The sequence below is a fragment of the Plecotus auritus genome, assembly GCF_963455305.1.
Source record: "Plecotus auritus genome assembly, chromosome: 4".
In the NCBI taxonomy this organism is placed as follows: Eukaryota; Metazoa; Chordata; class Mammalia; order Chiroptera; family Vespertilionidae; genus Plecotus; species Plecotus auritus.
Genome location: NC_137775.1, coordinates 152,686,796 through 152,705,167, shown reverse-complemented (window position 1 = coordinate 152,705,167; position 18,372 = coordinate 152,686,796). Strand labels below are relative to the sequence as shown.

Here is an 18,372-nt window from a genome sequence, read left to right as displayed (position 1 = left end):
CTACATCTGAGTCACAACTGATCTTTTTCATAATCCCAAAGGAATTTTCCATTGATTTCATCAAAATAATTTCCCCAATTGATTCACATGTGAGGTAGGAAAGTGATGCCCTTCCACTGGCTGCACCCTGCCAGCTGCAGTGAAGTCAGGTGAGGGTGGAAGATAATGAGAGAACCTCTTCTCCGCCCCCGATCCCCCAACAGATCCATCTCTTTACACATCCCAAATTGCTTTAGGGAGTTTCATTTACCATGACTGTACATAATACTGATATTGGAATGAAAATTAAGACAAAACCTTTTTACAATTTGCACCACTTTACGAGGAGAGGCAGGAGTCTTAAGGCTGGACCTGCACTGATTGCTACTATTTTTTTTTAATATTTTTTATTTATTTCAGAGAGAGAGAGAAACATCAATGATGAGAGAGAGTCATGGATCGGCTGCCTCCTGCACGCCCCACACTGGGGATCGAGCCCGTAACCTGGGCATGTGCCCTGACCAGGAATTGAACCGTTCATAGATCGACGCTCAACCACTGAGCCACGCTGGCCGGGCCTGATTGCTACTATTGACTCTAGGTCCAAATGAATTGGCACATTTTTGCAGTATGCCCAGAACACCTTGTGAGATTCAGAGTCTTTAATAGTGGCAGCATTTCCATCTCATTAACTGACTATCACTCCCTACCCCAAAAAATTATTTTTCTGAATATAATAACATGTTGGACTATTCCCAAACTCCCATTGCTCCCAATGAGGCAGGAAACCAGCAGACTGCACTGGGGTCCTGGAAGTGGTAGGGGCTTGGGAGAAACTAATAGTCTTAGGCAAGCAGCTGAGAACCCTCAATATAACCAGCATCAGAATGTTCTCTTCCCCCTCCGAGGGGCCCCTTGACAGAAAGCTGAAATTATGGCAATCTGCCAAGCCAAGAGGTCAGCCCAGACTCGTTGGAACTATAAAACTAATATCACCAACTCTTCCAGAGCCCCATCCCTGAAACTCCCACTTGGGCAACATCAGCCCAGCCCCTGTGCCGCCCTGAACCCCATTGCTTCTCAACATCCCACACAGTCTTCCAACCCACCACTCATTCCGCCATGATAATTTTTCCCCCTTAATTCTCATGAGCTCTTAGTAGGGAAAGGGAAAATAAACATATAAGAGAATGAAAACATCAAATTTTCTAAGTCATTGCCATAGCAAAATATGTGACCAGAGTGCAAATGAAGTGACTATTTCTCCCCATGAGATTCCCCTCACCCTCCATATGTTTTTTTTTTTAATATATTTTATTGATTTTTCACAGAGAGGAAGGGAGAGGGATAGAGAGTTAGAACCATCGATGAGAGAGAAACATCCATCAGCTGCCTCCTGCACACTCCTCACTGGGTATGTGCCCGCAACCAAGGCACATGCCCTTGACCGGAATCGAACCTGGGACCCTTGAGTCCGCAGACCGACGCTCTATCCACCGAGCCAAACCGGTCAGGGCTCCATATGGTTCTTGTTGAAAAGTCAGTCTCAAGACAGAAGTGACCTCGACTGTGGTGATTATCAAGGTCTGATTTTTTTGGTTGAAATTGCTTATAACCCATTCTCCCATGATCCTCAAGATGAGCTTTGTGGAAATGTTTCATTCATTGACAAATATATGTGGTGCACCCCAAGCAAGGTACATAGTTAAGTGGGGCCCACTCCCTGCCCTCATTTGCCCCGTTATCTTCTTCCCCACAGCCTCCCAATTTCTCATTTGGATGGGCAATGTGATAACCTCATGACTTCAGCTCCCTTCTTCAGTCTCCCACTTTCTCTCCAATTCACTCTTCATACTGATGTCTCAGGTTGAATTCTAAACAGCCCTCTGTTTTCCTGGTCAAGTTACTTCCTCTTTAAAATTTTCAGTGCCCCCAAGAACAGATCTATAGACCATTGGAACACAACAGAGAACCCAGAAATTGACACAAGCCATTATGCTCAATTAATATTTGATAAAGGAGGCAAGAGCATTCAATGGAGTCAAGACAGTCTCTTCAATAAATGGTGTTGGGAAAATTGGACAGATACTTGCAAAAAAATGAAACTAGACCACCAACTTACACCATACACAAAAATAAACTGAAAATGGATAAAGGACTTAAACGTAAGATGGGAAACCGTAAAAATCTTAGAAGAAGCCATAGGCACCAAAATAGCAGACATTTGTTGTAGCAATATCTTTACCAATACAGCTCCTAGGGCAATGGAACCTAAGGAGGAAATAAACAAATGGGACTTCATCAAAATAAGAAGCTTCTGCACAGCAAAAGAAACCATCAACAAAACAACAAGAAAACCCACTGCATGGGAGAACATATTTGCCAATGTTATCACTGATAAGGGTTTAATCTCCAACATTTACAGGGAACTCATACAACTTAACAAAAATGCAATCAAAAAATGGGCAAAGGACCTAAATAGACACCTTTTGAAAGAGGACATACAGAAAGCCAAGAGACACATGAAAACATGCTCAAAGTGACTATCCATCTGAGAGATGCAAATCAAAACAACAATGAGATACCATCTCACAGCTGTCAGAATGGCTATAATCAACAAATCAACAAATGACAAGTGCTGGCGAGGATGCGAAAAAAAAAGGAATCCTCCTTCACTGCTGGTGGGAATGCAGACTGGTGCAGCCACTGTGGAGAACAGTATGGCGTTTCCTCAAAAAACTAAAAATAGAACTCCCATTTGACCCAGTAATCCCACTTCTAGGAATATATCCTAAGAAAACAGAAATACCAATCAGAAAGGATATATGCACCCCTATGTTCATAGCAGCACAATTCACCATAGCTAAGATTTGGAAACAGCCTAAATGCCCATGAGCATATGAGTGGATTAGAAAACTGTGGTACATCTACAGAATGTAATACTATGCTGCTATAAAAAAGAAGGGATTCTTACCATTTGCAACAACATGGATGGAACTGGAGAGCATTATGCTAAGTGAAATAAGCCAGTCAGTGAAAGAAAAATACCACATGATCTCACTCATTTGTGGAATATAATGAATATTATAAACTGATGAACAAAAATAGATACAGAGCAAAGAAGCATCAAACAGATTGTCAAACTACAGCAGGAAGGCAGGGGAGGGTTGCAGCGGGGCGAGGAGTAAGAGACCAACCGAAGGACTTGTATGAATGCATATAAGCATAACCAATGGACACAAGACACTGGAGGGGGGTGAGGGCATGTGCCAGGGGGTAGGGGAGGCTGGGGGGGGGGGTACTAAAAAAGGAGACATATGTACTACTATTTGTAATACTTTAAACAATAAAAAAATAAAAATAAAATTTTCAGTGCCTTGCTGTTGCCTTTAAAATTAAGTCCAAACTCTTGAGTAGCAGAATACAATAACAGTTTGCCAAGTGTACTATGCTCTCAAATCTCCAGGCCTTTGCATAGACTGCTCTCTATACCTAGAATGCTGTTCCTCCTCCTTCACCTGGGGCACTCCTACTAACACTTCAAAACTTACTTGAGATGTCACCATTTCTAGGAAACTCTCCCTGACTGCCAGCCCTGCCTATTCTAAATTTGATGCCCCCCCCCCCTTTCTGTTTCAATAGCACTTTGCTAATACCTCTGTCATAGCAAAGGTATATTGAATAATAATTATCTTATTTACCCACTTTCTCTCCAACTACACTGGAACTTATTGTAGATAGAAACTATACCATTTATCACTCTCTTTATTTTATCTCCCTAATAGACTGTTTAGCACATAACAGGTACTCAGCAATTGTTTGATGAGTGAAGAATCTCAAAGTGTAGAAGGAAAGACAGAGAATCATAATTCTGTATGAGGTGTGAGAAACAACAGGGTTCATGATGATGCCTGAACACTTCTGCTTTGGAAGAAGACAGGGTTTAGGAAGGTATCCCACAGAGAAGATGCTTAGACTGGCCCTGAGGAAGATTGGGAGGTCACCAGGTCCATGGGGAGGAGAGGCAAAGAGAGTGGTGGCACATGGAAACCCTACATGCCCAGTTTGCATGATGCCTTGGGAAGATTTCCCTTAGAACAGTGGTCGGCAAACTGCGGCTCGCGAGCCACATGCGGCTAGTGAGCTGCGGTTTGCCGCTCTGTTGACTAATGAGTTTGTTGACCACTGACCTAGACTCTCGATTCCAATAATTACAGGCTGTTGTTGTTCCTTGTGATTAAGCCCCTATCCCAGTGGTCGGCAAACTCATTAGTCAACAGAGCGGCAAACCACGGCTCGCGAGCTGCACGTGGCTCACGAGCCACAGTTTGCCGAATGGAGACAAAGAGAAGATATTCATAATAAGGTAATAGGAGATTAGTGGAATAACCCAGTTAAAGGCCTGAACTGAGCTAGTTAGCAATGGAATCAAATTTGAGAACAGAGACAGATGCAGAGAAGTTGAGGGAACAAGGAGCCCAGCATGACCCCCAGGTTTCTGGCTTGGGTGAATGTTGGTGGCATAACCAGCCTCAAGAATTAAGAGGAAAAACTGCTTGGGTAGAAAAATGGTAAGCCCAGTCTGCTGGTGCTGAGTTGGAGTTGTCTGCTGGACATCCAGGTGAAGATATTTAGTAATCGATTGGATATATGAGTCAAGCTCAGAAGAGTCTGGCTAGGAATGAAGACTCACTGTTATAACTTCATGAGAACTTCTGTTTTATGTCTATAATTTAGTTCCATGCCATGAGGTTTCAGTCATGGATGGGGACTGCTAGGAGAAGAATAATTGGTCCCATTTGCCTCTGGCTTGGATATGTGGCCTCTAGCAAGCTACTGGACTTTAGGCTGTGCCTGTTGCCTTATGGGAAAGAAGACAGTTAAGGAGACCTGGAAAAAAAAAGTTGCAAACATTGGCACTAAAAAAAAATTAATGTAGTCCCGTCTTTCATGATTCTTCTGTGGAATCTGAAAGTCATGCCAGTGAGGCCAACCTCTTCTACCTCCCAAAATCAGACTTCTAAAGGCCACCAAGTACTACGTAAAGAGAGAAGTCTTTCCCTTCGTTGCATTGGAATCCTATCCCTGAAGAATTGTCTTTAGGTAAAGATGTTATATCCACCCTAAATGGTTTGGCTCAGTGGATAGAGCATCGGCCTGTGGACTGAAGGGTCCCAGGGTCGATTCTGGTCAAGGGCATGTGCCTTGGTTGCCAGCACATCCCCAGTGGGGGGTGTGCAGGAGGCAGCTGATCGATGCTTCTCTCCCATCGATGTTTCTAACTCTCTATCCCTCTCCCTTCATCTCTGTAAAAAAATCAATAAAATATATATTTTTTAAAAAGATGTTATTTCCTTGCTACAACAAACACATGTTTGTTCTTTCCTCCACTTTTCAGGAGGTGGTCTTATTTTAGTGGCCCCTTGCCATTGTGATGGTAGTTATTCCTGTTCAGCCCAGCCTGCAGCATCCACCTTAAGAGTGCTCTCCTATAGAGAGTTTATTTGCAATGCTGTCCGCATTGTGGAGTTTAGACTGAGATCTGCTTTGCTTAAGGGTCCCAACTAAAATAGCATTTTTACAAAGCAACTCATTGTGCTTTTCTGGCTAATTTGTCTTAAGTGATTTCCACTGAAATGAAACATATTTTAATTCAAAGTTTCCTGACAATGATGGCACTTGGGAGTTACATGATGAGCTCATGGTTGAACCTCTTTTATTCCAAATGTCTATTCACAAAGGCTAAATGGGAATTGTTTATGGAACACAGGCATTTCTGACAAATCAGGAGAAATTGGTATTTAACCAAACTTCTCTGGCAACCAGGTGTGAACAGAGCAAAGATTTAGCAAGGGCACTAGTCATGTGTAGAGAATGGAGGATCCCATTTCTAATTCAAAGGACTGTGTATGAAACTCATCATTGAACTTGAATATCAACCAACCAGTGTTACAAAGAAGGCAATATCACAATAGCACCCAGGGAAATTTAAATGATGCATAATGAAAATTCGCAGAAAAGCCCAAAAACCATTCATTCCATCCAACATGCTGAATTAGATGCTGCACTAAACCCAAAGCTTGCATTGTGTTCAATGAAAAGGCCTTAGAATATTTATTTCTTGTTTTAAGCAAAGATACTGCATTATTTGGAATAATGGTATTAAATCTATTTCCTAATTTAAAAAAAACACAACACTAAATAGTTTATAGTCTCTGCCATACTGGCTAAATATAAGTGACATATCACCACAACCTCCCTGGTCTGATATTTTAATTTCTATAAAAGTAAATTAAGTTTGGTGGTCAGATGCAGGATGCAGCCAGGGACTAGCTTCTTCTAAGAGGCAGCAGGCTATAACCAAACCATTTGGATGCTCCCCGGAAACTGGTAATCTACGATGTTTATCTAATCTGTTGGAAATGCACCTTGAGTAAAACCGTCTGTGGATGACTTAATGTTTCTTTAATTACCAGGTAGGAGATCAAATCATTGAAATCAATGGGGAGAGCACAAGGGACATGACACACGCCAGAGCAATAGAACTCATCAAATCTGGAGGAAGAAGAGTGAGGCTGCTGCTGAAGCGCGGGACGGGCCAGGTCCCAGAGTATGGTGCGTTTCACGTTTTGATTCACCTTTTCTCTGTTTCTTTCATGTACTGTAAATGCCTGTGCCTATTTATAAGACAATGTCAGTTATTTAGTTCTACCTAAATATATATTTAGCTATCAATAGATATCTATACACATGTATACATTTAAGCACAAGATATATATGTGTGTGTTCTTTCTGTTGCTCCCATAGTTAAGTAATGTTTAAAATAGCAAATATGGAACCTTTCAGGGCATCTCTGAGTGTGCTGGGAGATCCAGCCATCAGTATGATACTAGAACTTTCATAATTTGACTGATAGTCTTCTGTTCATTTGAGTCCACAGTAATGTATCAATTATTTCCTAAAATTGCTTGTGCATCACACTGTCCCACAGGATATGTAACTGGGGCCAGGGGGAAAACAAGAACAAATCTTCAGGGTGTGAAAATGAAAATGCAAACTTCAGTTCATGCAGTGATTACATTTCCTTGGCATTTAGGGATATTCAAAAAATTCACACTCGTGTTGTGTATCTACATGTTTTTGAGGAAGGCTTTAAAGTGCATTTTAATGCATAGATTTTCTTCCAAAGTCTTTAATGGTGTTATTTCCAAGGAGCCCACTTAAAACTCCACTGACAGCATTACTAAGGAACGGCCGGGGGGTCATTACATAACCTGAGCTGTTCTTTAATTAATGTCAAAAATAACAGACAGACAGAGAGATAGACAGGTATCAGTAAAAAGCAGTGTAGATAATGCCCTTCCAGATTATGGAAAAAGGACCTACTAATAACTAGCTGACCTGTACAAGTAGTTCAAACTGATGATCTAGATAAATTGACTCTCATTTTCACTCCTCCAACCCCTACCTTCCTCCACTCCAAAAATTCTAAATAGTACTTTTCCCTCTCAATTTTTTTTTTGCCTAAGTTACCTTATTTATTATTTAGCAGGTCAGTATAGTCCTGAGTTCAGTTGAAATATCTGAATTCAGAAGCCCTTAAATACTCTGTTTCCAGGTTCTTGATACTCCTACAAAGCCTACAAAGAGGGGCGGCAAGCCCTCACATCAAGAGTGGGAAAGGATTCAGAACTTTCTGGAGGGCTGGCTCTGTGTCCAAGGATATATTTCATCCCAAGTTGCAACTCTTACTGTTTGGATGTAATAAAATATTTTTAAATATTAATATTAGCAATAAGCACAGGCCTGATCCTAGTAAATGAACCTGGCATTAATCCCTTCATGGAAAGAACCTGAACACTTGGAATACAATAGCTTTTGGCACCCTGGAGCATTACGTGATTCAGTAATATCAAACTGACCTGCGAGATTCTATCACTTCTGAAAATACCTCATTTTAAAGGTCTGTTTCACTCCATGGCAAGACCTGACTATAACCTATACCAAGGAATTTTCATAGAGTTGATATTGTTCCCATTGTTCTAACAGGTGAGTCTTTGAAATGTTAATCTGAACAGCATGGCTCTCCTGGGCTCTCTTTTCTCTTGTACAGTCACTGTTTGGTCCACACTTGCACGGTCCGCCACACCAGCTGCTTGTCGGCAGTGGTCAGTTAGGACAGTACTACTGAGCCGCCTGTGGCATAGCCTGTAATGCATAAGCATGAAGCTGCCTCAATGCATCTTTAAGAAAAAATAAAAATACGTTTTTGAACAAGACAGAAATTCAAGGTCATGTCAACATTATTCCATTAATTCTTAAATATTACCCAAAAATATCCAATTAAGGTTAAAATCTAAAATTAACCAACACACAGAGAGTTTGTTAAATATCTGAGCACACTTTCGAAGGATAAAAACTCTTGGCGGTATTGCAGAATTTCCTCTGAATATATTTGAAAATGTAACATTAAATTGTATTTGCTGGTAATGAGAGCTCATCAGCTACTTTTGATGGTAGATTGACATGGATATTGACTGAAAAATAACTTAGCAATTATGCCACAAAAGACGAAATTTAATAGAGTAGAGCAATTTCCTTTAGGGAAGTAAAAGAATAATCATAAACCAAGTAAACATTAGTTCTCCAGGAAACTCTAAGCTAAAAGATGCATGGTTATGTATGAGAAACCAAGAAGGTTAAGGATCAGATGAGCATCTTTGAGGATAATGCCATCACATGGTATCTCTGGAAGGTCATAGTGACAGCGAGGGGGGTGTTTCAGAGGTCCCCAAGACCACTCCACATTCAGAGATTTGCTAAAAGGATTACTGGGCTCCTGGGGCACAGAATATACTTGTCCTTGTAATAACAAGATTTATTACAGTGCTTTAGTAAGGATACACAGGAGGATCATAAGAGGGGGAAATACAGGCAGACACTGGAAGAATCCACGTGAGGTTCCTTATTCTCTATCTGTCTATCTATCTCCGCCCGCTCCCCTCCCTCCACCCCGTGAGGGGCCACCAGAGAGCACTCTTCTCCCAGTAACAAAAATGCAGCAACAGATGTGTGATGTTGCTACCTAGGGAAGCTCATTTAAAACTTGGCACCCAAGGTTTGTACTGGGAGCTGATCATGTAGACACTCTCAGCCTATCACATACCAAAATTCCAGTGTCGTTCCTGCCCAGGTAGCTCAGTTGGTTAGCGTGTGGGTTCAATCTCTGGTCAAGGCACATACAAGAATCAACCAATAAATGCATAAATAAGTGGAAAAACAAATCTCTCTCTCTCTCTCTCTCTCTCTCTCTCTCTCTCTCTCTCTCTCTCTCCCCCCTTCCTTTCTCTCTCTCTAAAAATCAATAATAATAAAACAATTCCAGTCTCCCCTAATGAAAGCAGGTGTTTAGCATAAACCACATTGTTTGTGCAAATAGCTGGGGTATAGTGACACACCCTTACCCTTTAGGGAAAGGTTTCTATTAGAGGACAATTGACCAGTCCCAGTCCTGGATGCAGGCAAGGACCAGCTTTGCAAGCAGACATTTGTGAGGATAGCAGTCACAAGCCTGCTATTTAAATTCTTTCCTGCACCAGGAGCAAGCCAAAGCAGTGGCCACATCCATGGCTGTACAAATTACCCCAATATAAGAGTAGTGCCCACAGCCAAAGGACATCACAATCCCTCCAACATCAGTTAAACAGACTACACCATGAAACAGAAGTTTTTGTCCAAGATAAACTAGAGTGTATTTTAAGTAAATTGGCAAGAGGAAGGGGGGACCAAATAAAATAATAGCAACAAGAACAACAAAAAGTGCTCGAGTGTACCAGTAAATATAACCAAGAATATAATCTACTTTGTCTAGATGCACCCTAATCACAGGAAAACTGGTTTTTCTGTCAACTATGAGTTTGGTCCTATGTTTGTTTCTTTTGTTTGCCTTTTTAAGATCCTAAGGTTGACATAAAATCCATCCTTAAGAGATTGTTAAAGGAGGTTATCAGAATCCATAGGAGACATAACCTATTGGCAAGCTATTCAGACTTAACCCAGCCTGGGAGAGCAAACTTTGAAGATGAGGGACTGAAGAACAAGTCTGCGGAAGGGCTTTAGGTGACATTACCAGCCCTCCCTCTGACACCTACAGAACTCAGAACAGCTTTGAGGCAGGACCCTTATCTGGACTTTGGTCCATGCCAAGGAAAAGCCGATCTCAGTCAAGAGAAATACAAAACTCCCACTCCGCATCCTTAAGGTGATCTGTGACACAGAGATAAGTGCAGGGACAATTGAAAGAAAAAAATAGCATGGGTAACCTGTCAGATTGTTGACTAAACAAAACCAGCATGAATCCAAGTGAGCTGAGGAGAGGAATAAGTATGCTGCAAATAAGCCATCCATAATTACCGTAAGACTAATCGCCAGGTGACACCTCTGCCAGTTCAGAGGCATAAATCAACAAATGCAGCCGTGAGAGCAGTTGGCTGCACACTGAGGCTGTGAGCAGCTGCGAGGAGAGTCGGGAAATGATAAGGGCTTTGAAGGAGAAGTTGCTTTTATAGTTAAGTCCTTGAAAGAGAAGCTCAGAAGATAGACACTTCAACTCTACTCTAGTCCTCAGGATAAGAATTTGTTGATTATAAACTCAACAGAGAGGGTAAGTTCCCCCTCCCCTGACACACATCTCAACAACTGGCAGGAATAAGGGACCTTCACTCCACCATACTGAGAAAAAAAATCAGAAGATGCTCCATCAAAAGGAGTGCCCTCCTTAACACTGGGTGTTGCCACTTGAATTACATCTAAAATGGTTAAGAGAAAAGAATGTATACATCCTGGTCCTAAGGCTGCAAAGGAGTAAGTTGTACAAATTAGCTCCCTCCCTTGACAGAGAGGTGTCCTTCATCAGCATCTGGGGATGACAACATGAACATTCACTTGATTTATACACCGAGTCACAGAGCCAGGGTCGGGGGCGTGGAAAAGAGCAGCCACTGGATGGAAAAAATTCTTTACACAAGCTGTTCAGACCCACGCACGCCTTCCCTCATAGTACTTGCTGTTCAAATCTGATCAAAATAAAGCAAAACAGAAATCTGTTTTCCAGGCTCAATGGGTGGTCTGGCCTGTTTATTCTCTTGAAAAGCAAGGGGGCAGGTCTTTATGACTAGAACGCTGAAGGGAGTCTGTGAGTAAAAGGGAGTCTCTAGTGGCCTTAGGAGGCCAGCCAGGGTTATAAGGACAAGCAGAATTCTCACAAAATCAATGGCCCAGCGACAGCTAACACCAAATGCCCACGCAACAGGAAAGAAATAACCAATCCATGAATCAGGCTTCTGCCTCCACTTCCATTTTCAAAGTTAATTGTGTCTTTAATAGGCTTTGACTTGATTACAGGCCTTTGGTAAATGAAATTATTTACTTTTTATAAGTATAATAAAACTGCATTAAGTAAGTAAAGATCTGACTGAGCCAGTGACTACAGCTGAAAAAATAGATGGGCCAAATAGTTTAGTTAAAGGTCTTCCTTTAATCAACAAATAAAAAGTGTTTTACAATGATCTTTGAGAGCGCCAGATTAAGCAGTACTGGTCTCTACTTATCTGGCAATAGGCAATGTTTATTTGTTTATTCCTTAAGAATATACATGGACAAGTAAAATTGTAAGCATTATCATTATTTACAATTATTTGTTTGAGTTCTTCCCTCTGATCATACAAAGATAAACCTCAGACAGTATACCCCTACCAAACAGGCCATGTGAGACAAAGCCTGTAATTAATATCAATCATTGATATCATTACTATTTCCTTGACTAAACCAGGATTTTCTGAGCACCTACTATGTGCAATGCACTTTGGAGACACCACAGGTAAGATAGTTCTGGGCCTCAGTGAGCTGACAATCTAAGAATGAAGTCGTGTAACAACTGATTCTAACAGATTGGTGACTGGTTAAAAGTCCCAAAGGATCTGCTCCAATGAAATATATTTAAATGAGTTTTATTAATTAATTACGGAATGTAATAAGTACTTCCAGAGTGTTAAGGATCCTTGAAAAGTGCCTGTCTTCTTTGGTTTGTTAAGCATTTTCTTTTGTAATATTTATACTAATACTTTCTACTTTTTCTGAAGAAAGAACTTGCTGAGTACAGGTAAATGTCGGCTTAGGCCTTATATGAATTATTCTAAATTCCAAGTTAGTGAGCCAACACTTTATCTAGCAAATTTGCTCATCGTGACTCTTCCCCTCCAGCCTCAGGAAGCCTGGAGCACTGTGACCTCACATCCCAAGACTTTCGTCGGGCCTCTTATGCCCCACAATAAAAGGCGAGGGGAGTGTCTCCATGCCTTCGCCTCTTCCTCAGAGACCAAGTTTATGGGAGCTTTAAGTGGTTCCATAGCCTTTGCACTAATTCACCTGCATTTTAATAGAGCAAAAGGCAGCTTGCTTCAAGAATAAATTCTGAAATTTAATTTCAGCTTCTGACATTCATGGTTGAGTGTATCTTCCTTTTCCATGAGAGGCTCCACAAATCACTCCAGTACCCTCTCCTGAGTCAGAGCCGGGAAGACACAGGCTGCCAGGCAGAACTTGGGTTCGTCCCGGCTGAAGGGCTCAGACTGCTCTGCGGCACTTGGGCAACCCCAGGAGATTCTCCAGCTGTGAAATAAAGGCCGGTTTCTGTTTCATGGAGTCAGGCAGGGGCTTCCTTAAAGAACACAAAATCTGAAATTGCTCTCCCCATGCTCAGCCAAAACCTCATTTATTCTTTTCAGTGTTTCTAGGATGAGGACAAAATCCCATCTCTTCACATGATTTATTTGGAAACTGTGGGCTATAAACATATTCCACCTTGTGGGATATTCTTACATGATATACAACATGCATTTTTCTCTTCAAGCATATATTAAGTAACCCCCTTCCCCAAGTCCTCACTGTGAGGTATTTAGACTCTGATAAAATATATTAGACCATACAGTAACCAAGAAATCTACCAAGAACCCATTTGGTTCTCGAGTTCCAACCTCCTTCCATTCCCAAGCACTTAAGCTGTTGCAGGAGATGCGTGAATGAATGAAGAGATATCTTGCCCAGACCCCACTGAGAAGCACTCCCACATGCATCTTGGAAACCTAAATATTCCAGTTCCTCCGGTAACCTCCTGAGAGCCAGGTTTTAGGCTCTGATAAGAACACTCCCTTTCTTCCCCAACGTGAAGCCAATAAGCTCTCCCGAGAGAGGGCTGCTGCCACGAAAGTCCAGGGAGGAGGCAGATTTCTCAGAGGAAACGCTGAGGAATACTGTAACAATGTTGGAACAAAGAAGTCACGAATTAAGAGAATATTTTTACATGGTACCAGGAGTGGGGAGTGGAGATGAAGAATGGAGGTTAAGAGAAAAGAAAGCATGCATTGTGGTTTTAAAGACACACACACACACACACACACACACACACACACACACACACAGTTGAGCCGATTTGGCCCGGACTCTATATTTTTTTAAGTGCCATTCCAGGGAAATCATGCCCTGGAGATTGTAGTATTTATCTCTTCTGGTTCTGTTGTAAAGGCTGGGCCCACAGGAGCTTTTACCGCTCGCTGCCCCTTTTATGTCTTGTCAGCCTCCCGCCATCTGAGATCACCTCACCCCTCAACCCGGCTCCTCTTGTGCCCATTCAGTCTGAATAGCCCTCCAGACATGCAACCATTACAGCGTTTTTTAAAGCAGACCAGATCTTCCTCCCATTTTCCATCTCAGGCGTTTTGACCATCTGAGCTCAGCTCCCACCCTCCCCACTTAGGAGAGTCTGACCTTGTGGTTCATAGCATGAGAATATCTTTTCAAGATGAGCTTCTAACTCCTCAACGAGACCCGTAAGAAGCTGTGTGGAATGCCAGAACTATTTCCCACTGTCTGATTTTCTCTCATCTCAAAGTAGCGATGATGCAGAAAAGGGTTTGATCCCTGTGAAGAGGTTTGCCAACAAAACCCTGTTATCCAGGTGCTCAAAGTGAAGTCCTTGAGACAGATTCTTGGGTAGGTCCAGCCAACTGCCATAACCAGCAAACATCAAGTCTCCAAGCCTCCCTTCAGATGCCTGTGCCTACTGTCCTATCCTTGTGTTCCTTAGCCAAACAACCCACCAGCTTCAATTTTTAAACTAAAATGCTCTACACCACTCATTTCTGGTGGAAGAAATAGTGAATCCATAAGGCCACCTTATGTTATTCTAGAACTCTGCCTGCAGTCTTTTTATTTATTTCAGAGAGAGCAAGGGAGAGGGAGAGGAATAGGAACATCAATGCTGAGAGAGAATCATGGATTGGCTGCCTCCTGCACGTTCCCTACTGGGGATCCAGCTCGAAACCCGGGCATATGCCCTGGTCGGGAATTGAACCATGACCTTCCTGGTTCATGGGTTGACACTGAGCCACACAGGCCGAGCACTGCCTGCAGTCTTGCTCAAAGATAAGATTACCCTGATGACCTGTTCTGATAAAGACTTCCCAATACTTCTTCTTAACTGAACTCCCTCAGTCAGGACAGAAGATAAAATCATATAATGCCTTACTCCCGGCTTGAATTATATGCTCTAATTATAGCAAAATCTCCAAACTTTGAGAATCCCACATCTTCAGTGTGTTGTTTGGGTTCAATTTTTTTTAATAGAGCAAGACACACACACACATAGCCTGGATGGAAAAGCTGTTGACTACGAAGTGGCTCAGACATTTGCTTACAAAGTAACCTTTTTCACTTCCGTAGAAAGGTGTCTGGTCTTTCAGCCACACTCTCCAACAGACAGTGACCTGGCCTCACCAGGACCCTGGCTTCAGGGCGGAACATACACACTCATAAAGTGTGCATTGCATGTGTCTAGCACAGTACGCAACTCTCCATTCATCACATTTCATGGCAGTTTTGACCCCAGCCTTCACAGCAATTTATCTCCACCGAGTTCTGGGCCCTTTCATTTGACCTTATGGCCTTGAAGTTTCTTAGCACATGTATCTTTCAAGCCCACTAAAGGCCACACTTGAAATCAAATGAGAGCCTTCGCTGTGCGGCATTAAAACAGCTTGATCATTTCTGTACAAAATTACTTGCATCTTGGCAGGGCTAAATGGTAAATTCAATTAATAAATCCTGAAATTTAATTTCTACTTCTGACATTCATTGCTAAGCATTCGTTTCCTTACCACAGAGAGGTTCCACTTTCCATTTAAGCTCGAGGTATTAGTTCCTACCCTGAGGCTCCCTTCCCTCAGACACACACGGTGCTCTGGAAAACACCCCATGCAGCACAATCGGAAATCTGTGTGAGTACATTCCATTCTGCACAGGCAAGCCAGGTCTACACAGCACCAGGTGTGCAGCACGTGAGGCATTTAGGAGGGACTGCCATCAGTATAGACTGTCAAAAAGGGGATCGGGCCTCCAAATGTCTGAGCTGCATGGGTTAAGTACTTCTGATCACATTAACCTCGCATCCCTTCCCCTCACACCGTGCGGAGCTGAGAGAACACGGGCGTAGGTGATCCTCTCCTAAAGGCAGTAGTTGCATCTCCCAGGGGCCTTTCTCTTGGAGATTACTGACTTAGACTTTCTTGAATTTCTAGTACCTATCGTTATGTATATAAAGAACTACAGCCGAACCCTGGCCAGGTGGCTCAGTTGATTGGAGCGTCGTCTGTACATCAAAAGGTTGCCAGTTCGATCCCAGTCAGGGTGCCTACAGGGGGGGCATCTGATCTCTCTCTCTCTCTCTCTTCTCCACCCCCTTCCTTTCTCTCTAAAAAAAAAAAAAAAAAAAAAAAAAACAATAAAAACATATCCTCCGGTGAGGATTTAAAACAGAAACTAGCCCATGAGCTGAGATAGACACGCACCGAGCAACGGCCAAGAAGCTGGTTCCAAGCCCAGCGCTTGGACAGGGGTGTACAGCAGAGTACAGCAGGCAAGACATTGCTGCATTTTTTTTCAGCTTTATTTTTTTCCCAGAAGACAATTACAGCCAGCAAGTTAACTGTGAACTTTGACTATAAATAAGCAAATTGTCAGAGGTGAGGGGAACTATAGGAATTTATGAGATTATTAGAGAAAACGTAAGTGTAAACAGTAGCACGCCCTATCTTTAATTGGAGAATTTTTCAAAATCTGGAAATGATTACTGTGACTGATTCTCAAATGACAGCTGATATCACTGAAACACCTCTTCATTATGAAAAAATTCTGCATTTTGAAAAAAACAAACAAACATTTATGCCTCCGTAAAAGCACCTCAGGATGCCCTCGATATTTTGAGAAAAATCTACTTTTGGAATACACATGTAGCTCAGTCTTTCACTAATTTCACTTGCTGCATGCTTGATACGATTAGCTTTACTTAAAGTCTTTATTCTTACTGCCTAGATAATTTTTATTCAGCTGCTCTAAACATACTAAGCAATCTTGATTCTAACAGTAATAATATATCTTTGTCACTGGTTCTGTTAATTCTAATGATTGGTCCTAGGCTGTTCCTCCCCTTCCTTTAGGAATGGTACCTTCCAGTCTCTCCATGTGCATGAAAAGTGACAAGCATGGGTCCCCATATTTCTACTTATTGGGCCACCCTAAAGACACGGTTTGTAAAATCTGCATGAATATTATCTTTCTCTAATGAGCTTTGGTTTTGTATATGTTTTTAACGGATGTATAATGCTCTCTTTCATAGTAGCTTGTCTAATTACTGCTAGAGCTCTGAAAATATTTATAGCTAAGACCATATAAGTGATAGGGTTGGCGGGTTCATGAGTGGCTCAGCAGGAGGGAAGGGCGGGAGAGTAGAGCAGACCCAGCGCTAGCCGAGTTCTGCCCCACACACTTTGGCAAAGGAGTGATAAGAGGCCGAAGGACCCAGTATACTAAATCCACTTGGCGCAGTGGTAGAAGATTCTACCCCACCCAAGTCGTGACCTGGTAGCTGGGCCTGGAGTGAAAAATCCTCCATGAGCTTTAAGCATTTCCTCTCAGCCCTAGTTTAGACAGCAATAACTCAGGCCACCCTTTTTGCACCAGACAGAAAGAGAGCCATAGTCGGCAGACATTCCAGCCCTAGAACTCTGAACTCCACTGGGTATCCCAGTATTCCCAGCCTGCTTTGTAGCAATTATCCACTCAGGACTGCATCTTACGCTGTCCCTCCTCCATACTCAGTGCTACACCAAGTTTAAGACAAGGCGGGGGGGGGGGGGGGGGGGGGGGCGGAGAAACAGTGTAACTTCTTTGAAAGTAGTCATAATTTTGTACCTGAACAGTATTCATCACTATTTCAAAATGAACATTCTCAAATGTTGGCTATATTTTAGCCTAAAATTCAGTAAAAATTCTCAAGGAAAAAAGAAATGTATCCTATATGTAAATAAAGCAGAATATAATAGATAGCCTTGCAAATATGGTCTAAGCAACTTTCCATCCCTCAAACACATCCTTAGAGCAGACCACGTTTCCACTGTCAGATCCTGCAAGTGGGCATGCGATTCTGGCACAATTTAATAGGACTGGGATTTTTAAATGTCAGCCTGACTTTTTAACAGAAACTGATACTCATGCTCAGTCCCCATGGTTTGCCATAGAAGCTTGAATCAGACTGACACATTCTTCAGTTCTAGTTTAATTCTACCCCATTCACACGGGCACAGCCGAGGCTGAGCACCTCTCCACCAGAGGCTTTCAGTTAGCTCTGAATGTTTCTGAAATATATTTTCCAATTGTTAATGACCCTGCGTATTGCCATCCAGGTCTGGTTTAAAATTAATATAAAAGGCAATATTATCCACTAAGTGATTTAAGTGGTCTAACTGCTAAACACTTCCTCATCAAAGAGTTTTATATTGATATAAATATCTATACATACACACATGTACCATTGCAACCATTGTTCAAAGATGTCTACAAAAATAGGAACTTTAAATGTGTAATTTCTCTAAAGTGTCTGTCTCTCAAGGAGAAGTTATTAATAAGAGGAAACCTAGATTAGGAAACCTAAAGGAGAAAGCTGCAAAGTACCAGAGAAGGAATAAAGCCATGGTGTGATCATTGGGAAATCTAGTCCAGTGATGATGGTTCAGGCATATGCTTGCCATATAATTTACCTTAACTGGTCTGTAATTCATGGAGGTAAGGGGACCTGAATCCACCAATTCGTTAGAGTCACTAGCTTAAACAAAAAAGAAGAAGAGGGAGGGAAGGGTTCTTTGTGGTCTTGGTTCAGTTCCACAAACATCTATCAGACACCTTGCTGGGTGCTAGGAGTATAAAGGCGCATAAGAGGGTCTCTGCCCATGGGTATTCACAAACAAGTAGGGGTTACAGAGAAAATCAGGCAATGAAACAAGT

The 18,372-nt window shown here is 42.1% G+C and overlaps 1 protein-coding gene across 11 annotated transcripts in view; it reads left to right on the top strand.

Moving 5' to 3' along the window:
* The window catches only part of MAGI2 (membrane associated guanylate kinase, WW and PDZ domain containing 2), a 1,233,836-nt gene that overhangs the window by 1,168,938 nt on the left and 46,526 nt on the right, over nucleotides 1-18,372 (top strand). For 6 of the 11 annotated variants that reach the window (XM_080663638.1, XM_080663637.1, XM_080663635.1 and 3 more), the window contains one exon: nucleotides 6,456-6,594. In XM_080663638.1, the coding sequence (XP_080519764.1) occupies nucleotides 6,456-6,594 (139 nt within the window). Of the gene's footprint in view, nucleotides 1-6,455; nucleotides 6,595-16,529; nucleotides 16,619-18,372 lie in introns of all 11 variants that reach the window. The other 5 variants (XM_080663639.1, XM_080663634.1, XM_080663633.1 and 2 more) reach the window with 1 other exon arrangement.